General features: G+C 47.2%; 1 protein-coding gene across 3 annotated transcripts in view; it reads left to right on the top strand.

Annotated features, from left to right (window-relative positions):
- KrT95D (phosphofurin acidic cluster sorting protein KrT95D) overlaps positions 1-24,010 on the top strand; it is a 296,804-nt gene extending 272,794 nt beyond the window's left edge. For all 3 annotated transcript variants that reach the window (XM_075882410.1, XM_037418020.2, XM_037418021.2), the window contains 2 exons: positions 7,019-7,132; positions 23,537-24,010. In XM_075882410.1, the coding sequence (XP_075738525.1) occupies positions 7,019-7,132; positions 23,537-23,655 (233 nt within the window). In that variant the 3' untranslated portion in view covers positions 23,656-24,010. The remainder of the gene's footprint in view (positions 1-7,018; positions 7,133-23,536) is intronic.
- The last annotated feature ends 1,602 nt before the right edge of the window (positions 24,011-25,612 follow it).

The raw sequence follows: 25,612 nt of genomic DNA, 5'->3' as shown, positions 1-25,612 counted from the left end.
CATGAAAATATGGCTACAAAGTCTAAAACGCACGTTGGCGCCACCAAGAAGCGCCGCTGTTCACTAAGCCTGGTGGCTGCTATTGCTCGATAGCAATGACAATGCCACTGCCCTGTATTTGCCACTGGCTTGCTTTTAACGACGATAGTCTTTCTTAAAGACCTTCGACGCAAAAATTTGTCTGTCTGTGCTTTTGTCTGTTTGTCCGCCCTTAACAGTACCCTAAACAGCACTAAAGTGGCCTAATGATACTCCAAACGGCTGACCCCATCCACAGCGCCCATCAATATTGCTCAAGATTCAGCATTCATACTTGTGCGATTGTCAATTAAAAAGCAATTATTGCGCATATCTGAGGCACCATAACAACACGTCAATATTCTGTATGTGTGTCTTTTACTATAAAAGGCATACATAAGTAATTCTAAGGACCATAGCATTTTTAATGTTGCGCTGACCATGCAACGCTTGCATGAAAAGGCAAGTGTTTCCAACACTTTGCTAAGACGACACGGTGGTTGAACCTACCCGTCGCCTTTAGTTCTACACCTTATCACCTCCGAGGCGTGCGCGTGGGCTTCGTTTTTCAAGATAACTGCCAGGTAGCGCTCATGTCTCCAATGTTACGTAACTTGATGCGCTCGTTTACCTCCGCTGCGCACTCGAGGCACTCTAACACAGCGCCTCCAGAATACCATTTACTGATTTTCTTGCGCAGAACATCAATGAACGTTTTGTTCACTCTCTCCAGACGCAAGACTATCTATCGTCTTTTGACGACATTTGCAGTGTAACATGCAGATACAGGGCCAATTTTTTTGGCTGCAGACAATCTGAAGCTGAAGCGTACTTTCCTACACGCTGCTGCTGGGTGCACCCGTAGAACAATGAATTTTCCGATTCCAATGCTTTTGGTTATTTACACGCTTGGGCCAGTGTAGTCCTGGTCAGGGCGGTGGTTCGTGCGCGCGGGGTTAGCCAATCACTACTAGTAGATGATAGCATAGAATAAGGCATAAGTCATGGCTTCATATACCACGCCTTGTTGTGCCACAGACATGTTCATCGTTCGGGAGCACGTCTCACGAGACCGAGCGCTGTTCCGACGAACTGTCTCCCCCCCTCCCAGCGCCGCCTTCCGTGCAGAAGAACCGTGCAGTTCCGGGGATAACGTCGCTTCCTCCGCCGAACCACATTGCAGTTCCGGGTATGGCTGCGTCTCCTCAGCCGAGCCACCGTGCCGTTCCGGGGAAGTGGTCTCGCAGAAGAGCCCCGAAACGCCATTCAGGCCGTGCCGGCCCCATGTTATAGAGATTTTGCCCCAGCCGGCGTTGTTGTGCTGGCCGGCTCTGTACAAACGACAAGCTGCTACAGTAAACGCTCCTTCTTGTCGCTGTTTTCAAAACGGATTGCCTCCCTGCTTCGCCTTCGAGCTAAGGCTTCAACGAAGTCCGCTCGACAGCTCACCGCTCTTCGCCACCGCTACCGTCGCGAGACAGCAAATTCCTAACAGTGGTTGGCAGCTACGGGATACGATACCCTACGTTTAGCACGCCGGATCAGACCCCTGGAAGCTCGAGCACGACCAACCTGATATTAGCGTTTGAATACGCTGGGATACGCTACCCCTGTCCTCAACGCTTTGCTGCTCTGGGACCCGCTACCCCGATCTCAACGGCTGAAAAGTTGGATAGGATCTCGGAGCACGAGAATGACCGCCATGATAGCGTTTGGTTACGCTGCGATACGCTACCCTGTTCTCATCGTTCGGCAAGCTGGGACAAGCAACCCCGGATCTCAACATTGGCAAGTTGGACCGGATCCCTGATGGCCTGACACTGTTCGACGGCAGCAACGAGTTGGACCATCGTCGGCTACTTTGGTTGGGTGAGTGCCCAACGTTTACTGTTCATTTCGGCAGACCTCTCTAGCACAGGCAGATGTTAGGAGAGTGTTTCGTTTTGTTTTGTTCTGGTGGTTATAATTTAATATTCACCTACTTTAAACCACGAGATTAGTTTTAGAGTACGATGAATATCAGTAGTAGAGCATCACGAGGGACGAGATTGCGATGGAGCAGTACCTGGTGCAGGACCTCCTTGAAATTTGTAGAGCCATGGGGATTTCCGCCGGGTCCGCTAAAACAAGGGAAGCGATTCTGAGGTGATGCGGGCAGAGAATGTGACGGCCGAGGAAGCTGACGAGTTTTGGGAGCTTATTTGTGAGCAAAAGCAGAAGGCCGAGAAAAGCCACGAAGAGCTCGAAGCTCAAAGGCACGAACAATGGAAGGCCGAAGAGAGTCGCAAAAGGAGAAAGCATGCTCTCAGAATGAAGCAGCTTGATTGTCAAATTGAAGCGATTAAGTGGCAACGAGCACAATACCGACTCGGACTCTTCAGAATGGACAAGAACATCGTGTCTTTTCTCGTTAATTTTGAAGAGGTCTGTGACGATGTTGGTGTTGAGCGAGATTTATGGTCGGTGAATCTTGCCACGTTGTTTCCCTGCAAAGTCGCAAGCATTTTGGAGCGCTTATATGCCGAGGAAGCGCATAACTTCGATAGGGTTAAATACGCTGTGTTCTGCCACTTTGCTGCCCTGAGTCCTGCCGACTGCGAAAGTCGAGAATACAAGTACAGCACTGAAGCGCGCGGCAAAGTGCTCGAAATTGAGGCCCATCGCAAAGCGCAGGACGCCAACGTGCGTCAGAGAGAGCGAGATGAGGCGCGGCGTAAGGCGATGGAGGTGGAAGCGCGTAAAGATAAGGCATGCCGAAACGCTATGGAGGCTGAGACCCGTCGCGAAGCACAAGCCGCCGAAGGGCGCCGGGGAGAGCGTGACCCTGAGGTGCACCGCGAGGAGTTAGGGGCCGAGGCCCATCGCATAGATAAGGACGCCCAGGTACATCAGAAAGCACTGGAGATGGAGCCGCTTCGCAGCGCAAATGATCAAGATGAATCGCGTACAAAAGAGCTTGACAACGAGTCGCGTCGCAGGGCGCTAGAGGTTGATGCCTGCCGACAAAAGCTTGAGCAGGAAGCGCGACATAAAGCGCTACAGAATAAAGCTCGTGAAAGAGAGCATGATGCCGACTTCGAAGGCCAAAAAACAAAGGCTATCGACGACAGCGATAGACACCCACCGATCGAAAGCTCTGTAAGCGCGCTTGTTAGCTTCAAAGTCATCGGGACTCCCGTTCTGTCAGACAGACAGCTAGCAACGGGCCCAAGCGAACGCTAGCTAACAAATCGGGAGCTTCGACTCCACACAAAGAAGGCAGCACACTTATGGGTAAGTGTGTCGAGACTGCCAGTATTGTGAGAAGTTCGAACAGAAAGAGGCGTCGGCGTAAGCGTAAAGCGGTAAAGACGACTGGCGCCAAGCGCGCTAAAGCCGCTGTTAAGTGCTGTGACGTCATTAGTCGAGATGCCAGGTTCAGGGCTAGGCGTAGGATCGCGAAAAGGTCCTCTACGAAATGTTCGAAGTGCAGATTGTTGCAGAGATCGAGATTAAGCGAGAAGTGCGTCAAGAAAAACCGAATTTCAGGAAAATTCGGACGCCGAGATCATCGCCTGGTCTCATATTTTTCTCTGCCGCGTAGAGGCAACCAGGAAGAGAAGCATAGCTTATGCCTGAGCCGTAACACAGGCTCTTGTTCCCTGCCGTGGCAAAATGGTCACAAGTCGAACGGGCGGGGTAAAGGACGCAGGACAGATGCTCCCTTGTTCGAGTTAAGCGGCTGTACATCGAAAGTTGGTGCTACCGAGTTCCGAAAACAGATTTGTCATTGTGCCTTTGTCAAGACCGGATCACTCGAAAGCTATGGAGTGCGCGACTCCCCAGAGTTCGTCTGAGAGGGCCCCCGTCTTGCCGTTACGAAGAATGAATATTGTAATCAGCTTTGAAAATAACTTTTCTAGTTTTGTCTTCAGCCGTTGAGCAAGGAAGGCGTCAGAATGTTTGTAAGTTTTACTTTCCTTCTCATCGAAAAAGCTGACATTGATTTGTTTGTTTGATTATCTTGTTTCCATAATATTTCGAAAGGTAACAGTCAGTGTGTTTTATTTTAACAGAGAGGGCATAGTAAAAGCCCCTGTTTAAGATGCCTTCTGTGTTTGACATTACATGTTATTATGCGCGTCAATGTAGGTCAACTTTGCCCTTTATTTTGTTTAACGTGCGCAAGTTTGATTTTCATTGTTATTTTTTTACTTTTCAAGCGTGTTTTATTTTGTTGGGATGCTCATTGGCTGAGCACCTTGAGTTAGGGCTTATCGAATGACTTTGTTTTGTTTAGCGGTCTGAAGCTCGCAAGAGACGCCAATGTGCGTGATTCGGGTGTTCTTGGTATTCTAAATTGTAGATTCGGGGCCAAATTGAGTTAACCTCAGCAGCTTCGATCATCCCCAATCTGCCCGGGTCACAATCGAGAATCGCTCACGAAAACAAAAATTCTGTTTGGTTTAGCAGTGTCATGCACTGTAAAGGAGTCTCAGCACTGTGTATTCCTCCCGAGATTCGTTGCTCGTGATGGTAATTGTTAGCCCAGCGTAATCTTGAGGAAACATTTGGTTCCTGCTGGTCTGGCGATTTGATCAGCATTTGGAGGGTGCTTGCTTTGGCCAGAGTGGTTCGGCTTTGTGTTCGACTCCGTCGTTCCAGTGAACCTCTGCAGGCCTATGGAAGTCTCAACGGGCGGAGAGAGCGGAACGGCTACCGACGGTCAACCAGCATCCCTCCTTCCGAGCCGCGCTGACGGCTCAAAACTCCGGATGCATTGTCTGGCGGCGGGGGTGCTGTTGTGCCACAGACATGTTCCTCGTTCGGGAGCACGTCTCACGAGATCGAGCGCTGTTCCGACGAACTGTCTCCCCCCCTCCCATCGCCGCCTTCCGTGCAGAAGAACCGTGCAGTTCCGGGGATAATGTCGCTTCCTCCGCCGAACCACCTTGCAGTTCCGGGTATGGCTGCGTCTCCTCAGCCGAGCCACTGTGCCGTTCCGGGGAACTGGTCTCTCAGAAGAGTCCCAAAACGCTATTTAAGGCCGTGCCGGCCCCATGTTTTAGAGGGATTTTGCCCCAGCCGGCGTTGTCGTGCTGGCCGGCTCTGTACAAACGACAACCTGCTACAGTAAGCGCTCCTTCTTGTTGCTGTTTTCAAAACGGATTGCCTCCCTGCTTCGCCTTCGGGCTAAGGCTTCAGCGAAGTCCGCTCGACAGCTCACCGCTCTTCGGCCACCGCTACCGTCGCGAGACAGCGAATTCCTAACAGCCTGCATCTTGGAGTTGTCGGATGCCTTTTGACGATAGACAGCTGCTGTTGTTAGCGTGTTAATGCAACTGTCAGGTTCGCTCACAAAAGCCGTTGTGTTTGTTGTTTCAGCGTGTTTTTCAACATGGTGTCGCTGTGCATGTGTGAGATATATGTCTAGACCCTGCTGGGAAAAAAAGGAAGCAGCCAACGCTTTTTAAATTTTCCTAATAAAAATATTCTTGTTTTGCTAGCTCTGGTCGGCTATATTTTGTTCGGTATCACTACAACAAAGTTTTTTCTGTGCCCTGTAAGTTTTGTTTTAGCGAGGTTCGAGTGTAGTAGCAGGACTCGGTAGAATGCAAGTTACGACCTGTGAAATGCGTCCTGCTTAAAAGTTATGATACTTATAAGCTGGTATAAAAAGCTTTAAAACTTAAGAACTGATGAGTGGAAGCCAGGGCAGTATGTTCATGAAACTCTTACTGGACCTTTGCGACAGTTCAGATTTTTTCTGTAAAGGTGTATTCATAACATAGTACTCTTTCACTGCAGTGACACCTTCTTTGCAGTGGGTGACATGCAGTTAGTAAATGGTATGCATTGATATTGAATAACTTAAATTTGGATCGAAGTGAAAGGACTGCACGGGACAGCCTAACTTTAGTTAGGCATTATTAGCATTTGCATGTCTTACTGTAAATATATTTCTGTCTGTCTCTGTGTGCAATCGTAGATCGATTGAATTCCTTGGATGGTGGTCTTGGGCCCAACAAAACCCAGACATTACATCACTATCTGACAAAATGCAATATTTGTTTGAACATTCAAAAGTACTCAAATACGCAGGTTGAGGTGGATGTTTCACGATGGTTGCGATTGTACTGCAGTCTTGTAATAAATTTCAAGGTTAACTCAGTATTGGTCGATTATCTCAGCCACTGAATACGATTACTACTAATAAGTTCCCCCTATACTTTCCTTTGCATCATTAGTTCTAATTATAATATTGTGTCTAACGAAGAAAACAAGCCCTTAAATTTACACTTCTGTCCTTGTTACAGTCGACAATGCATTTTATGTGCTAAATGTTGCACATCGAATGCATTGTCGACTGTAACAAGGAAAGAAGTGTAAATTTTAGGGCTCATTTTCAAATTACTTCTGGACAATCACTTGCGGCATAGTATCCTTTATCAGACAAACCGCATCGTGTAAGTGTCCAGAAACAAATGTTATGAACGCAAAGGCCATCTTACACGCTTTGATGCTGACAACCGTACAAGTAAATTACATAGTCTAAATCAGCTAAAATCCTTGAGTGATTACTCGGTGCTTACTCTGACTTACACTCATGCATGAAAATTTTTCCAACCGGGCTCACTCATGCTCATGGATGAATTTGTGGGGTTTAACATCCCAAAACCACCACAACATTATGAGAGACTCCGTATAGGGGAGGGCTCCGAAAATTTCGACCACCTGGGGTTTTTTAACATGCACCTAAATCTGAGCTGACGGGCCTACAGCACTCTCGCCTCCATCGAAAATGCAACCGCCGCAGCCGGGATTTGATCTCGTGACCGGCGGGGCCTTTCAGGCCCATGGCTCGATTTGAGTGCGAGTGAGTTTGAGTGAGTAGACTCATTTTTGTCTCGCATTCCTTCTCTGGTGTCCTGTGTATTCTAGTAAGCACGCATTAACTGGTCTGGTAAGAAGCTGATCAAGTTTTCTGACTGCTAACGATGTTTGCAACGATTGCGTGCAGTTATGCGCCTGGGCAAAAAGAAGGAAGGCGAGCGGGAGGCAAGGCGCTGCCAGCAAGTGGAAGGGGTGCAGCGGCTGATTTGCTCCTGTCGGAACCTCCAACCACCCCTCAGAGGTAAGCGCAAGGCTTGACGCAAGCCGTAACTTGCATTGGCTGTGCATTTAGGTTTCTTATGTACTGCGAGACGGTTCCCGATCACATCCTGACTGCGGAGGCCAAGTTTTCAGTGGAGGCGCGTGTGCTTACGTTTCGGTGCACGTTAAAGAATCTCAGGTGGTCAAAATTTTGCGGAGCCCTCCAGTACGGCGTCCCATAAACATATTGTTACGACACATTAAACCCCATCATTGTTTATTCACATTACTGCAACACTGCTCCCATGGTATCATAGGGGCCCCAGGACTACCGTATTTACTCGTTTCTACCGCGCCCTCGATTTTGACGTGCACCCGATTTCCACGACAAAAAAAAAAAAAAAAAGGTAAGACATTGATTGTAACACGCACCTATTTTTCTCGTTGGCCTGCACGATCACACTACTTGGGAAAATGACTCTTTTCGGAAGTGTCTTCCGTTTAAATATGAGGTACGGGGGAAGCTTGTGCCCATCTGATGAGCAACAGAGCATTGCCGTCACTCTAGTTTTTCCGTGGCCCAATGTCAGCACGCGAACTTGCTTCGCCCCTTTTTCTCAACGGTTGTGGTGCCAGGCATGTCGAAGTAAAGAGGCGTCTAAACGGCATTCCCGATTAACCCAAGCAGGTAGCCACTGTTGTCGCCAATCTTCTGCTTTTGTTTTCGCCAGTCCCGCACGCACGTTTCTGGAACTCCAAACGACCGCGATGCGGCCCGATTTTCGTCCGTTTCTGCACACGTGATGCCTTTTCTTTTAAAAGCGGCATCATGGTGCACTCGTCGAGTTTTCGGAGTCGGACCTTCCATGCCGTCGATGCTAATGCACTACAAGATGACGAACTCCTCAGCACATGTACGAAGTGCCGCACATGGGAAACACATTGGCACAAATAGCCGACGTGCCATGCCGACGCACGTAGGGGGCGGCCATTTTGAAAATGCCGATGGCAATAGAATGACTGTATTCATTTTTTTTTCGTACTCGATTCTAACGCGCATGCAATTCATGAACTCGCTTAACAGGAAAAAAGGTGCGCGTTAGATAAGAGTAATTATGGTACTACTGGTGCTGACATTACTTCTCTCTCTGTTTGCCTGGGAGTCTCCTGAATTTTGAGAAATTTATTATTTGTACTGCCAGCCCTCTGGCAGGATTCTACCGAAGCTGCTTAATACATATAAACAGAAAGGCGCAGTGGTGAAAAACAAGGAAAAAAAACTATCACTGATGGAAGTAACCAGTGGTGGTCCAGCTGCACCAATGGAGCCATTTTGCTACAATTCCTTATCCCTGCAGCTTGCTGTGCACATTTGAGTACAGCTTCCACCGTCATTCCAGAGTTCGCTATTCTACCCATTTGCATGGAATCGTATCATCTATAGCCCAAAAATATCCGACCAAATCACAAAGCATCGTTACCTAGTCTACAGTTGTTCCGACCATTGCTGCTACTCGTGGTCCTCGCTCGGCAACATTTTTCGCGCTCGGCACGGTAGACCGGTTCACGATCAAGACATTCAGCACACTGCGCCTGCACATCCAGCTCAAGAAGCTACGCCGCGACCTTCACTGAACTTTGTCATCGCCGACGTTGCTGAGCCAATCATCAGCTCAAATTTTCTGGCTCACTACATACCTCTTTCGAGATTGCTGCTGCAACGACCGGCTTATTGACGCGACAATGGGACATTCCGCATGAGGTAAGCGAACAACCAGGCATCAAGGTGCCCAGTATTGACAATCACTCGTCGTACCAAGCCATCCTTGTCAAGTTTCCTGGCTTGATGCATCCTAGCGACCTGCCAAGCAAGGTGCAGCACATCACTGTGCACTACCATATGCTGCCATATATCATATACTCAAATGTAATGCAAGTTTTTTTTTTCAAAATTTCTCTTAAGTGATTTCGGGGTCCATATTATAATCTAGGTACCTCAAATCGCGCCTTGGTGGGGCCGCCCCACTGGCTCATTAAAATGGCTGCGACAAGCCTAGCGATCTTCCAACCTCATGCTGGCAACATGTGTATGCTGGCAAGATCGAATCCAAGCCTATTGTTCGCAACGTTTTTTGCGGGCGGTTCATTTTCTTTGTGCTTCCACGACTTTGGCTCAAGCAATTGGCAGCACAACGAGATCAGTACGATGTCCGCTTTCAGAGAAGTGCAATACTGATGACAGAGGAAATCTGGAACTTAGTCGCGGCTCGACGCCTAGATGTGGTGGAATCTACTACAGCAGAATCTCGATAATACAAATTCAAAGGGCACGCAAAATATTTGTATAATCCCGAATTGGTATGAACCAAACACATGTTAAAATAGGTATTGAAGATCAACAAGAACTTTATTGGCAACTCCTTCTTGCTGAAGATAGTTTATGGTGTTCTTTTGAACTTTTCTACCTTCACCGTCTATCAGTAAAGTGCCGTAGTTTCCTCACTCTTGCCGCTAGCGCGGCGCGTTTACACTTGATATTAAAGGGAGTGAAAGTGGCCAAACTTGTTAAAAAAATGACTTGGTTCGCCGTTCGAGCAGCATGAACGTCGAAACATTGGTGGTGCTGCGGATGAGGTCGGCCATTTCAAGTACCCGATGCCGTTAAGAGTGGAAAAACAGACAAATATACAGACAGACCAAACTTTTTGCGTTGAAGGTCCCCAAAAAAGACTATCGTCTTTGAAAAAAGAAAGCTGTCGCTGGGTTGAACGAATGTGTGGGTGAAGGAAAGGAAAAGGGCACTATATTCTGCAGCCCTTGCCCCTTGCAGGAGCACGGCTCTGCGCCTTGAGGGGGGTTAGGGTCTCTCACGCGCTGGTGCCACGCATCCCCCTTTTCCTTCCCTGCCACGTAACCTTTCTCCTTTCAATGACACGCGCGAATAGAGCAAGAAAAAAAAGCTGCCATGGAGTATTGGTTATCTCTCAAATGCCGGTCTGCTTCTCTCTGCGTTGAGACGCTCCTCCTTTCTCGTCACGTGCTGGCCATGCTGCAGCTGCGTAGCAGAGAGCGGGAGACTCCGGGAGGCTCCGCTATGCAGTCGTTGTTGTCGTCGTCTTTAGAAAGTGTCGGTGCTGTACATTTCCACGCGCAACTTCTCTTGCCAGGAGAATGCTGAAGCTGAATGGTTTGCAAGCTGCATGCGAAATTGATTGACTCGCTGCAAGGCAAACGTGTGCAGACGTGCACCACTGATTACATCAATTAATAACGGATGTCCTGCGATTTGTGAATAAATGTACGTCTTCTGAAACTTCCCCCTCATGTGTTAGCTCAATGCACATGCGCCACTGCATGGAGAGCCCTCCGTTTATTTAGCTTTCACGAATTTCAACTTTTTTAATTCGTACTAATTTTTGGGCCCCTTCAAGTTCGAATTATCAAGATTCGACTGTAATATGCAAAACGTCATTTCGCTTTTTAGTGTTCCTTTAAAGTGCGCTGTTCAAACAGAAAGAAAGATGCACTAAACAAATGCACAATTATACTCGGGCAAAGCGCGAACAACTGTCACAATTCTTACTACTTGGTGTGGGGACAGTGTTTTTTTTTTTTTTCAAAACGTGGCTGTGTCAGCGAGCGAAATGACCTTCGTGCACTACCAATTTATGAGTTTACTAGTGCGAGCGCCGGGGAGACGACACTCCGAGGAGATGGGGCTCATTGAAAAGCTAGAGGCAAAAGCCTGTAGAGCACGCCCAACGCGGGGCTTTTTTGTGCCATCTAGCTACTGATGACCAAAACACGCTTAAGTTACGAAGCTCTCAGGACCACCAAATTGTATATGGTGTATATAACTAGCTTGCCGTTAGCAGTCTTACAGACAATATATGTTTCATGGCTTAATGGTTAGCACCGTGTGCTGCGGATTGAGAGGTCGCTGATTCGACGCTCAGCAGCAGAACCTTTCCTTCTCATTTTTTTTTCTTTGCAATCTGTGAGTATATATTTTGCATCATTATATCTGTCTTGGAAATACATCAGTGTAACCGCGGCACACTCCAGCATAAAACACTTTTGTGTTGAAAAGGAATTGTGTGAACAAGTATTTTGACATAAATAGTGGACTGCAGGGCCAGTTAATGCAACGTAATGTGGAAATGTATTAGCGCGTATTAGGGAAAAGGAAGAAAGCACTTGAGCATCTTTCTTGTCAAGTGCTTCCTTTCTTCTGCCTTGTGCACTCATATATTTCCACATTAAGTATTTTGATAAATTATATTTTTTTAAGGTGCTAAAAAAGTATTCTATGTCTTGAAGACTGAGACATCAGTATTTGTAAGTAAGAAAGATTAAGACATGCTACGTTTACGTTAACTGCTCCGCCCTTTCGGGTAAACAGATTTTTTTTCTTTTTTTTTTTTGAAATTCAAGAGACGAGTTTTTATGCTCACCAACTTAATTCTTAATACTACCCCTTTCGATGAAGCCGAAAATGCTGTAGGCCGTTTGCTCAGATTTGGGTGCACGTTAAAGAACCCCAGGTGGCTTAGTTTTCCGGAGCCCTCTACTATGACGTCTCTTATGATCATATGGTGGTTTTGGGTCGTTAAACACCACATATCAATCAAATCAATTGATCAAACCCCACCCCCCCTCCCCGCCACCGTTAACGTGCCACTGGCAATTTCGGTACCGGCGCCCAGCTCTAGGGTGCTGGTGGTACAACGGAACCCATTAAAACATCGCAAAGCACTCCAAACTCCTGCGGATTATCTCTAGGCACTTCGCGATACGGACACATTCTGGTGCAGGTGGCGTAGCTATACTCGCCGACAATTCATCTTGACATTGGAGCAAAGGCTACTGGGGCTTCCACACGTCCTGGTTACTCCATAGGCCAGCTCGCTGCTGATTTCAGCTTTGGTTGCTCACATTGCTTATGCATCAACAAAAACACTGAAAATAAAAATGTGATGGAAGAAACATTTGGATGGTTCGTCGTACATCGTATTGTCTAGTTACGAGTCTATCTTTCTTGGTAAACTAAACAACATGCTTGCACTCGCAAATAGAGCTCATACGTATTTGATGCCTTGTTTACTTAGGAAAATGGGTGCGCTTAACAAATGGGGCTATCAGAGAAATGAAAAAAATTAGGAGACACATTCTTGCAAAGTATAGAATAACTGTGTTTTACCTGCGACACCCCTCAGCTATTCTGGTCTCTTTAAATAACATATCATTTATTTCAGCAAGACGAGCTAGCAGATCATCAGTAAACTTGAGTGCTATTTCTTGGTGCAATAGCAGGCATGTGCTCGTTTCTTTAACTTCCACAGTGCTCTCGAGAAAAGACTGCCAAATATAACAAGTTGGGGAACAGCTAGGGGTGTCGGCTATGAAATGGCGGCATACAAACTACCGCCAATACTGCCTTTCTTTTAGACTCCTGGAAATACGACAATTTATTGGTAGTCCTGTCGTGATGATTTCTTAAATTTTCTTGAAGCGACACACCCGCCACTACATAAAAAAAGCAATTCTACTGTAAAGTCTCAAATTCGAGGGACACTGTTCTTTTCGCACGTTAGGCCCAGAGCCAGCAAAATGCCAGACATGACAGAAGACAAGTCAAAGACTAGTGGAAGGGATAGTTACATCGAGGTGTTGGGCCTATTCAAGCGTCAGTATTTCAAGCACCGTCAACGTACAGGACAAGCGGCGTCGATTCATGTTACGTCGGCAACTGCCAAATGAGCCGATACAAGAATATGTCAGTGTCATCCAATAGTTAGCGAGGACATGTGGTTTCGGGGATTTTTCGGAGGAAGCTTTGTGGCACAAGGTTGTTGACGGAGTACGGAGCACTGAGTTCCGGCAGAAATTGCTTGTGAAGGGGTCACTACTTACGCTGGCACAGGCTGTAGAAAAGCTGCAGAGCATCAAAACTGTTGCATCAGACTGTTGGGCGAGTTGGTGCTTTGATATACAAACCTTCATTAGAACTCAACAAAACACAACACACAAGAAGGAACAGGCAAGGATAGGCGTGAACTACGTACTAGCTTTATTGAAGGAAGATTCACACCTTTATACATCAACACCCTGCACAGGGGCACCGTCACAACCAAGAATATTCGAACCAGGCGAGAAATAAATTGTAATTCAGCATTGTATAGCGCAATGGAGGTATCCCTCACACAGTTGTAACCTGCTTTTTTTTTTTACGAAAAAGCTAGCGTTTTGCGAGCCATTTTTTTTTTTCTACTTCTGGCTAGAATTTACGCACAGTGGACTAGCATTTCATAATGCAGGCAAGCCAAGCAGTGTTGAAAAAAGGTGACTTCTTTCGCGTTCTCTGAGTTAATCATTGAGGCAGCGCCCTCTCTGGCTGGTCTACAATTTGCCGCAGGACAGGGAGATTACATACGTGGCTTTGTTGGCACACTTCACAAAACGTTTTTCATGATTCTTTAGGCAGCTCCCCTTATGCTCCACTGAGGTGGTGTGCCGGCTCAGCTGAGAAAGCTTCTTCGGGGCCAAGAAAACCAACGACACGTTGAAACTATTAGCCACTTTTTTCAGGCTGTGTGTGACCCATGCATGTACGGGATGACAGCTGGCCTCTACCAATGCACCAGAGACTTAGCAAGATCTTTTGAGTCACCGTGCTTCATCTTCTTGAGAAGCGTCTGAGCAACAGCCACGATGACATCGTCAGCCAGACAGTGCGCTGCCTCAATGACCGATTTAGGGAACATGAAAGAAATCTTTATAATAAGGAAAAAAGTCACTTTGTTGAACACTGCTTGGCTTGCCCACATTGTGAACCACAATTTCGCTGTGCAAAAATCCTAGGCAGAAGTATGGAAAAAACAAATTACAAAACGTTAGAAGCTTTTTTCATTAAAAAATCAGGTGACGAGTGCGTGAGTGATACCTCCATTACGCTATACAATGCTGAAATGCAATTTATTTCTCGCCTAGTTTAAATTTTCTTGACTGTTGGGACGGTGCCCCTGCGCGAGGTGTTGATATATAAAGGTGTGGATCTTCCTTTATTAGCGGGAGTTGGTAGTTTGCGCCTGTCCTCGTCAGTTTCTCCTTGTGTGTTGTGTTTAGTTGCACTCTCACAATGGTTTCTATGGCTAAAGAGCAGGCAGCGGAGGGTGCTGAGATCAAGGGTCATGTCAAACGAACTTTGTAAACTGCATGTATCTCAAGGCAGAGGCCCAGACGGTGACTCAACAACAACGTCGGCGCGCAAGTGTTACCTGGGGGCCTCTAGAAGGCACCCAGCTAATTAACAGGAATGTAAAGCACAGAGGAAGGGTCGCTCCAAAAGCCACAAGATGGGACAATTTCAAGCAGTGTGGCATGAGGTCGGAGCAGGACGTATGGACAGTCGGGAATTGTTTTGCTAACGAAGAAGAGGTGCACACTGTGCCGGTGGTCAGACAAAAGGGACAAGGAACTTTGGCTGTTGATGTCATTATTGAGAACAAGCCACTTCAGTTGCCAATTGTCAGTGTCTATTTTTCTAGACCACTTGTATCAAAGCAAGTTTGTTAACAGGTTTCCCATGACTGTGGCTACACCGACACTGCGTGACTTTTCACAGAAAAAAATTCCAGCCTTGAGATGGTTCACAACCAGAGCTGTATCTAGCTAGAGTTGCACATCATCGGTTCTTCACTGGAGTGCCTACAAGTGACGCCCAGCTTCCAGCCGATTCCTCCATATCTTTATGAGTTTTCATTTCTTTTCACTGATTAGTTGGAACTAGTAAAAAACTCTATACATTCTGTGAAGCTGCACAGACATCAAACCAGAAGCAGCGAAAGTTCGACACTTGGTATGACGCTGCGAGGTGAAGTAGCGGCTGAGCTAGCAAGATTATTCAATGCAGGAATTAGAGAAAGGGTTAGTTCTACAGAATGGGTGTCTTCTGTAGTGGTTGTGCAGAAGGATAGAATCATTCGCTTATGTCAAACAAAGCAGTAGTCGTTGATGGATTCTCTTGGAAGAACGCTGAGCGGCACGAAGCTGGATCTTGCTGCAGCCTATTATCAAGTGTAATTAGTTGAAAAGAGCTGCAAAAAAATAATGATTATTACGCACAAAGGCTTATTTAGGACCTGCAGAGCTTGATTGGCCTCGCGACGGCACCAGCCACATTGCAGAAAATGATTCAATAAATATAGAAGAGCTGCAAGGGGCGTCTTGTTTTATATCAATGACATCTTTGGAATAACTAAAAATGAGTGCAACCATAACCTTTGTGAGGCATTTCATCGGATCACTGCTAAGGAACTCTTTTTTTTTTTTTTAAGTGTGTGCAAGTGGTCTTGCGCAACTTATGTCAAAGGTGGATGCAGCGATTAGGCACAAATGCCTGCTGATGTAGTCTCGCTGCGGTTTTTTTTTAGGCCCGTAGGTTATTGCTCTCATTTTCTTTCCAATTATGCAGGGGAGGTGGAGCCACTGCGTCGGCTTCTTTATAAAGGACACAAGTTCATGTGGTACCAGAGCATCAATTAGAGCTTTTGTAAGGTCGAGAAGACGCTGTCGTCATATGGGAATGTGGCTATGTTTTAAATGTTTTCGCCTGCACAAATGGTCACTAACGCCTCAGCACGTAGACTGGGAGCTGTGCTACAGCAGGTAATCGACAGAAAAGTTTGTACAGTGGCATTCGCTTCGAGGACACTAACACCACTGGATTGCTACTACTCTACCGGGAAATGAGAGGCACTGGCATGTTTATGGGCATTTTAACATTAGCCTGTTTATCTCTGGGGCCACAAGTTTGTCTTACGTACTGATAATTGGACTTTGGTGACTGCTGTCCACAAATGAGGTTGGAAGACAGCCACTGCGTATACCATGCCGGTCTGCTAGACTTTTGAGATGCAACTTCACGGTGCAGTACACAAAGGGGGACACCAATGCCGTTGCGAATGTGTTTTTTGCTTTTGGGCTACTGATGACCACCGATGCAGACGACAACCTTGCAGAATAAGTAGATGCTGTGGTTTCCAGCATGATCACAAGTAGTGAGTTGCAAGCAGCAAATGCTGCTTAGGATATAGTGTTAATTGAGAATGTAGAGTATGTTATGTCCAGATGGCCGAAAAGGGCTGTTTTAGTGGAAAACTAAGGTTGTTGTTTTTTTTTCATATACAAGAACAGTTGGTTATAGACCGGCTACTGCTTCACGCTAAACTAGCCATTCCCCAAGCAGCGCTGGCTTCCAGGCACATGAATCTCATCCAAGCATTGTAAGGACCAAACACAGGTTGAGGGAACTGTACTGCTGGCCCGGAATGGATATGATGTTGAATCTTTGGTTAGGAATTGTGCTACCTGCAAAGCATCTGACAAATCTGCAAAAGCTGTAAAGGCCCTGTTGGAGCCAGTAGAGTGACCCGAGAAGCCTTGGGAAAAGTTTGGATTTGACATTGTTGCGCCAATGGAGCGAGCCTCTCCAGAGTGCTGGTTTGCGATCACTGTTATTCATTACCCCATCAAGCTGCCTAAATTGCCATTCATGTCCACAATAACTGCACAGGCACTGATTAAAGTACCGTAACTTTTTCGAGAGAAGGGTGCTCGGAAAGCATTGTGGCTGACAATGAGCATCAGTTCTTGTCGACATGTTTCGAGCAGTTTCACGTGACTGCATAATTTGGCATAGTGTTACAACATTGCACTATCCGCAAAGCAATGATCAAATTAACCAGTTCAACTGTGTTCTCAGGGAGTAATATATTCAAGATGCACCATAGCAGCGAGACTACTGAAGGAGGCAATCTGGGACTACCTGGGTGTTTATAGGGCCACCCCTCATGCAACTGGAGTAGCATCACCTGCTGCATGAAAGAAAACCCAGATTAGATGTTGTTGGCTTCCCAGAAAGGGAAGCAATGACAAACGAGAAAGTACTTCTATAACAAATGAGGCATCTCATCATTGAGCCAGGAGATTACGTAAAAGTAAAACTAGGCAGACGAAACACCAAGTTTTTTTGATGATCCAAGGGTAAAAATAAATGCGCACGAATACGTTTTTCCTGACAAAAAGGACAAAATGAAATGCATCATAGTTAACAGTAATTGGTAAAATAGGAACAAGACAGGCACAATCAGTGGCTGAGGCAGTTACTGAACGATGCAGTGCAGGCTCAAGGTTTTCCTGCGATTTTGGGAAAATGGCTAAGCTGACTCTAGAATGACTCCAGAATGCGCTGCTGCTCAAGCCAGTAACTCCGAAGACCTGCGTGAAATGATCCGAACGATCGTGCGGGAAGAGCTGCGCAAGCTGTTGCCTTCGGCGCAGCCTCAAGCGGATTCGATCGCCGACATTGTGCAAGAAGAAGTTCGGCAATCGCTTCGAATTTCCCAAGCACCGCTGCTCGAGCCGGAAGCTATGAGCTACGCCGCTACAGTGCGCCACAACACTCCTCCCCGTCCACGCCAAAACGCCGCCCCATCGCACTTCCGTCGACAGACGCCACCGCCGCCACCACCCCCACCGACGTCATACTGTTCGCCAGCGGCCCAGCGCAGTGCACCGAGGCTGAGGTCTGGCGCGCCCCTGACCACCGCCCGCTCTGCTACCGCTGCGGCGAGGTCGGACACACATACCGCCGTTGCCAGTACCGACAGATGGGACTGCGTGGCTTCGCTGTCAATGCACTGCGTCCACAGCCAGGAGAACGACCACGTGACATCACCGACTACCTGACAGGAACTCAGTGGACACCTTGAAGCCCTTCGCGTTCGCCGTCACCCAGCCGCCGCAAGTCACCGCACCACCGGCAGTACTCTGGCCCAACGCGGGGCCGGTCTCTTAGCCCGTATCCGAGAAACTAAGGGCAGCAACCGATAGAGGTGCGGTTGCTGTGCGACAAACTACAGAAGATCCTCCTCCGACGACGACGCCGCGACGGAGCTTTCCGAACACAACGCCAATCAGGCAAAGCCCTGACGGCGAAACCTCACTTACCGAAGGTGACCTGACGACGCAACATGGAAGCAGCGGAACAAGCCGACGCAGCCGTGACCCGACGCCATGCCCTAACTGTAATGTGAGACGGCGAGCTAGCGACCTCGACGTTCTTATCGACGGCCACAGGGTGACCGCTCTCGTCGATACTGGAGCCGATTACTCCCTTCGACAGTGGGTCGTTCGCCGCGAAGTTAAAGAAAGTTAGGACAGCTTGGGAAGGCCTTGAAATCGGCACAGCCGGAGGTCATCTCGTAACGCCTGCAGGAATCTGCACAGCGAGAGTCACCATTAACGGCCGTATTTATCCTACAGGCTTCGTAGTACTACAGCATTGCTCGAGAGATGTCATCCTTGGCATGGACTTCTTATGCCTCCATGGTGCTGTCATCAACCTAAAAACAAAGTCAATAACGATATCCACAGAAGAAGCACTACCGCCGCGCACGCCGTCAAGAAACCCTGCCTTCAATGTGCTTGAAGAACAAGTCACCATTCCGCCTCGCTCAAGCGTCATTATTTCAGTCGGCGCTCCTAAATCGCCTAACTTGGAAGGCGTCAGTAAAGGCAATCAGCATCTGTTGGTCACCCGAAATATTTGCGTCGCAAGAGGAATTGCAGAGCAATGGGGAGGCAAAGCAACCTTATGCTCACAAATTTCAGCAATGAGTACAAACATGTGAACAAAGGAACAACGGTCGCATACATAGAAGAAATTGTCGAAGCCACCAGTGCTTTCGCCCTCGCCGATTCTGCGGAATCTGCTCAGAGGAACCAAGCCCCTCCCATAGCTTTCGATGTCAATCCCAGACTTCTGAACCATAAGCAAGAACAGCTCAAGGCCTTGCTCCTGCAATACGAAGATTGCTTTTCGTCGTCATCAGAAATTCGACAGACCCAATCACGAAACATCGCATCATTACCGAAGAAAATGCCAGACCACTCCTTCAGAGTCCGTACAGGGTTTTGACGCGAGAACGTGAAGCCATGAAGAGACTAGTTGATAAAATGCTGCGGGATGACTTTATCCAGCCGTCCAAGAGTCCATCGGCATCCCCCGTGGTGTTAGTGAAGAAAAAGGATGGGACCCTACGTTTCTGCGTCGATTATCGCCGATTGAACAAAATCACAAGAAAGGACGTGTATCCTCTCCCACGAATAGACGACGCACTTGATCGGCTCCATAACGCCAAGTACTTTTCGTCAATGGATCTCGAGACTGGCTATTGGCAAATCGAAGTCGACGAAAAAGACCGAGAGAAGACGCCGTTTATAACACCGGACGGTCTCTTCGAGTTTAAGGTGATGCCCTTCGGTCTTTGCTCAGCGCCTGCAACTTTTCAACGCGTTATGGATACAGTACTGGCAGGATTGAAGTGGCAGACTTGCCTTGTGTACTTGGACGAGGTCGTCGTGTTTTCCTCGAGTTTCGACGAGCATCTTCGGCGCCTTGAAGCTGTACTTCAAGCCATCAAGACGTCCGGACTCTCACTGAAGCCAGAAAAATGCAGATTTGCGTACGAGGAGCTCTTGTTTCTGGGGCACGTTAGTAGCAAGTCTGGAGTTCGTCCCGATCCACGGAAAACAGCCGCCATCGCCGACTTCCCGCCGCCCACTGACAAGAAGGCGGTGCGCCGATTTCTGGGCCTGTGCGCCTATTATAGACAGTTCGTGAAAAACTTGCCCCGCATCGCCGATCCTCTCACTAACCTTACCAAGGCCGACGTGGAGTTCAAGTGGGAAACACCTCAGGAACACGCTTTCCAGGAGCTTAAACATCGCCTCCAGACGCCTCCGTTACTTGCCCATTTCGACGAATTCTCTGAGACAGAAATACGCACTGATGCGAGCAGCGTAGGTCTTGGCGCCTTTCTTGTGCAGAGGGCTGACGGACTTGAAAGGGTTATTAGTTACGCCAGCCGATCGCTATCCAAAGCAGAAGCTAATGATTCCACAACAGAAAAGGAGTGCCTCGCCATCATCTGGGCTACGTCGAAATTTTGCCCCTACCTCTACGGCAGGCCCTTCAAAGTTGTGAGTGACCACCGCGCCTTGTGTTGGCTAGCCACCTTGAAGGACCCTTCAGGTCGCCTTGCACGATAGAGCCTGATACTTCAAGAATATGACATTACTGTCATTTACAAGTCCGGCAAGAAACACTCCGACGCCGACTGTATCTCTCGTGCGCCTGTCGACCAACCACCACCCGACGACCCGGATGACGACTACTTCTTGGGAACGATGACTACCGACGACTTTGCTGAACGACAGCGGGCCGACCCGGAACTTAAGGCCCTAATAGAATATCTCGAAGGCAGGACCACCGAAGTCCCGAAGGTATTCAAGCGCGCACTTGCGTCGTTCTTCCTGCGAAATGGTCTTCTGTCTTCTACAAAAGAAAAACTTTTCACTGCTTCGAGCTAAGTACCTCCTTGTGGTGCTTTCAGCTTTGCGACCAGAACTCCTGCAGGCCCTGCACGACGATCCGACAATAGGGCACCTCGGTGTTTCTCGCACGTTTGCGAGGATACAAGAAAGGTACTACTGGCCACCTCTTACCACCGACGTCACTCGTTATGTGAGGACATGCCGGGACTGTCAGCGACGCAAAGCACCGCCGACAAGGCCAGCGGGACTTCTGCAACCAATTGAACCACCTTGCCGACCTTTTCAGCAGATTGGTATGGACCTACTGGGGCCGTTCCCGACGTCGGCTTTCGGAAACAAGTGGATCGTGGTAGCTACCGACTACCTCACTCGCTACGCCGAGACAAAAGCCCTTTCCAAAGGCAGTGCATCCGAGGTAGCCAAGTTCTTCGTCGAAAATATCGTCCTACGTCACGGCGCCCCGGAGGTCCTTATCACCGAGAGAGGAACGGCATTTACTGCCGACTTAACTCAAGCCATCTTGGCATACAGCCAAACAAACCACCGCCGGACGACAGCGTACCACCCACAGACCAACGGCCTCACCGAGCGGCTTAACAAGACGATCCCGACATGCTGGCAATGTACGTCGATGTCGAACACAAGACGTGGGACGCTATTCTTCCATATGTGACCTTCGCGTACAACACGGCGGTGCAGGAGACGACGCAGATATCTCCATACAAATTGGTCTATGCAAGGAGCCCGGCAACGACGCTCGATGCCATGTTACCCAACGCCATCGACGAAGAGAACCTCGATGTGAGTGAGTACCTTCAACGCGCTGAAGAAGCCCGACAACTCGCGCGTCTCCGTATCAAGAATCAATAGACGACCGACAGCCGCCGTTACAATCTTCGACGACTCTTCGTGGAATACCAGCCCGGTGAACGTGTTTGGGTGTGGACGCCGATACGCCGACGTGGACTAAGTGAAAAGCTTCTGCGACGGTACTTCGGACCGCACAGGGTGGTTCGACGTCTCGGCCCACTTGATTACGAGGTTGTCCCCGACGGCATCACGAACTCTCAACGACGCCGATCGCGACCTGAAGTCGTCCATGTCGTGCACCTCAAGCCGTTAATGCGCGTTGACAAACTGAAACAGTGTTTTTTTTGTATTATTATTGTATCATAATTTATTCATTGTACTTTCTTGCATTATTGTTGTACCTTCATCTTTAGTTAAAGCGTCGGGACGATGCCTTTGTCAGAGGGGGGCAATGCCACGTTCCATTTCCCAAGTTTTGTTATCGTCCCAAAACACTACACAATTCTCAGCACGAACCGCGCCTGCAGTTTTCGAGAAGCTTCCGGACTGTAGTAGATCATTTCGATAAGATCACGCCTACTCTGCGAACTGTACAGATTATTCTGGAACCTACGCCACCGCCAGTGATTACGCTAGAACATTCGACAGCAAGAGTATAAATGCCGATGCGCTTCGCCGCTTGTCAGTGGTTGATCGACGGCCGTCGCTCCGTTCACTGCTATGTGTGCAAGACTGCTACTGTAATCGAACTTTCCGTTTACCGGGCACAGGTTCGCCCAAATAAACAGTTAAATCCCAACATAAAGTCTCCTGTCTTCGGCCACGTCACGACCCCGTGACAATATCAAGACTACGAACTTGCCTGACTGCAAAAACGTTGTTCGTGTCAGGTGGTGTGAAGTGAGTGCGTGAAAAAAAGACTTACTTTTGTTGTTTTGTTGTTACTTTTTATGCGGGGGGAATGTGTTCTTGTATAGAATGGTTTGGAAAAGAGATCATCTTTCAATTGTTAACTGTGATAAACTTTATGAAAAATGATAAGAGGAGACACTGTCCTGAAAATGGGAGTGATGAGCCCAAGGGTGTTGTCATGAGTGATACACCACTAAATATAAAGAAAATAAGTGTACGTTTCAGGCCTCATTTTCTTTGTGTTATACACAATGTTAATTAGATCTAACAAGCAATCATGCCAAGGAAATTAATATTCGGTATGTACTAGAAGTAATTGTAATATAAATGTGAAGAAAGAGAAGTCAACGAAAAAATAACTTGTCCTTGACAGGGACGGAACCTGCGACCTTCGATTAACTGTTCAATGTTCTACCAACTGAGCTACTATGGCGGCTATCCCTTCTTCCAGTTTATGGGCTATATATGTGTATCAAACACGATAACGTCGATCAGCTCTGCCAGTAACCATGACAGCCAGTGTGAACACTTCCTTCTGCCTGTTTGGCGTTGGGTAGTATGTGATCCTATTACGGAACTGGCAGCTCAATAATTCCTCGTATGCTACCTGAAGGTGTGCAGGTTTGCCAGAACAAGACCCTTGCTATGAATGAAAAAGTGTATATTAAAGGCTCGTCTTCCTCTTTAGACACAATATTAATGCGATCTAACAGACAATCATGCCAAGGAAAATACCATAAGGAATGTTATTAGAAGTTTAAATATGAAGAAAAGTGGTCGGAAAGATAACTTGTCATGTGCTGGGACCAAAGCTGCCACCTTCGAATGACGCTTCCGATGCTTTACCAACTGAGCTACCAGTTCACATGTTCAGCCTGCACATGGCAAGTTATCTTTTTGACCACTTTTCTTTCTTCACATTTTCATTACAACTACTTCCAACGACATACCCTATACTTTTCTTGGCACAATTGTCTGTTAGATATCATTAACACCTTTAGATATGCATGCAGAGTCCGAAAGGATGAAACGTGCACCCCGATTTTGGATGGAATAAAAGGTTTGAGCGAGAGCATCTGTGCTGGAATTCCACATAGTGCTTGGGCTTTGGATGAGCAAAAGTTTTATATAAAATGAGCTTGTTGAAGATGCATTGAAAAGTTTGTGGATAGGTAGCCATGAGTGTGATTGGAATTTCTAGTTGCATAATTGACATGAGTGTGGCATGAAAGGTTAAAAGTAAAACCTGCGCCAAAATACTTGTGACTTGAAACATTATATGAAACACTGCCATTAACACCATCTTTTCCCACATTTGCCGCAGTGTCCATCGATGGCGTGGAGTGGACGGGTGTCAAGTTTTTCCAGCTGAGTGCCCAGTGGCAGACGCACATCAAATACTTTCCCATTGGCCTCTATGTCGCCCCTGAGGCGGCCCACTGACCACCCCTCTCTCCCTTCCACCAGATAGATTCTGGCCCCTATTTATTGAGTAGCCTATTTATTGCCCCCTCAGCACCTGTTAGTGTTAATCGTTCCCCCTCCCCTCCCTCCCACGCGATCCTCCTCTGCTACTATCTCAGTCTGCTGTTGTGTGTTTTGTACATTGCTTTGGAAGCGTACACTGATTCATCTCCTCGAGATACCCCCATTTCGTGAGCAGCCGTCCAGTGTGCGATGCTGCGAGCGGTGTAGTTCAGTGTGTGTGCAGCGCCATCTAATAAGAGTCGAGGCAAAGGTCGGGGCTGGGGTGCTGGCCACGCACAATAGCGATTGAATAAAACGATTGTGTACATTATATGTGGGTTTGCTGTTTTTCTTTTTTAGAAGGGAGCTACCAATGTCTGAAATGGTTCTGCATTTACTGGTTATGCATTTTCTTAAGGTACATTTGTTGGTCTCAATGAATTGTACCGCTTCAGAAAGACAGCCGAAATGCAAGAGTGGCATCAAATTTTTGGAAAGAAAAGAACAGTTTATCAGGGAAGCAAGCTCTCGAACAGTTTTCCTAGTAAGCAAGTAAGGGTCTGACTGCCTGCCAGGGGGCTTAGCAATGCAGACTTCAATTTGTGATGTGCGCTTCCTCTCATGCTTTCCCTTCTTCTCACTTCCTTTTTTATTTTTTTTTTATTTATTTACAGATACTGCAGGCCCTACCCGGGCCCATGCAGGAGTGGGATACAAACAATACATTCAAGCAATAACTAGTAATACACTGGAGTACAGGGCATAAATGAAAAAATACATAACTATCAAGTACAGAAAAGTCAAATATATTTTCTCGCTGTTCAACAGAACTGCGCTCAACTAAGAATGTTTTCAACATTTGCAGCCGGATGATTTGCACTCAAATGACACTATTTTCTGCATACATCACTTATATGGTGAAATTAATCTTTTCTATCTGTTGAGTGAATGAAGCCGTCGAGGCAGCATTCACTACTTCCGCAGGTAATGCGTTCCAATGAAAAATTGCGCGAGGAAAGAGAGCGAACTTGTGGGCATTAATGTGGCTAGGTGGCTGCCTAAACGTTTTGTTGTGATTTGTCCTAGCTGAAAGTTTAGAAGGCTGCTGAAGGTATCATTCCCATGATAATTTAAAGTCCCCGTGATCAAGTTGGTAGACGAATTTTAATCTGGATATTATCCTGCGCTGTTCTAGTATTTGTAGGCTTGCCCTATTACGTAGATTAGTTACACTATGTTGTCGGGAGTAAGTGAAATATATAAAGCGCAGAGCTAAATTTTGGACCCTTTCTATTTTCTTAATCAAATATTGTTGCCAAGGGCTCCAAATAATGTCGGCATACTCCAATTTTGGTCGCACGAGGGCTTTATACGCTTTTAGTTTTAACGTGGGAGGAGTGTTACGCAGTTTTCTTTTCGAAAAGGATAATTTCTTCAGTGCACCCGAACACACATTTTCAACGTGCGTTTCCCAACTGAGGTTACTGGTAAGTGTAACTCCCAGATATTTAACCCGATCAGCTCTCGTGATTGCAGCATTTCCTATGAAATATGTGAAATGAAGGGGTAACGTTTTGTTGGTAAACGTAACGGAATTTGTTTTTGAACGATTTATTTTTAGTCCCCACCTTATACACCATTCGTTAATTGAGCGCAAGGCATCATTAAGTTTAATTTGGTCTTCTTGGTTATTTATGGATGTGTACACTACGCAGTCGTCCGCAAATAGTTTAATCTGGATCGGTGGCTCATCACAGAAATAAATATCATTAATATAAACCAAAAAAAGAAGAGGTCCGAGGACTGGGCCCTGCGGAACTCCCGAATGCACTGCCAACTCTTTCGAGAGACAGCCATTTATGGTAACACACTGTCTCCTGTTACTCAAGTAGCTCGCGATCCATGCTACAACCTTCTGCTCAATGCCTATAGC

Source organism: Rhipicephalus microplus, unplaced genomic scaffold (assembly GCF_043290135.1).
Source record: "Rhipicephalus microplus isolate Deutch F79 unplaced genomic scaffold, USDA_Rmic scaffold_12, whole genome shotgun sequence".
NCBI lineage: Eukaryota > Metazoa > Arthropoda > Arachnida > Ixodida > Ixodidae > Rhipicephalus > Rhipicephalus microplus.
The sequence above is the reverse complement of the archived record's forward strand: the minus strand, read 5'-3'. Positions and strand labels throughout refer to the sequence as shown.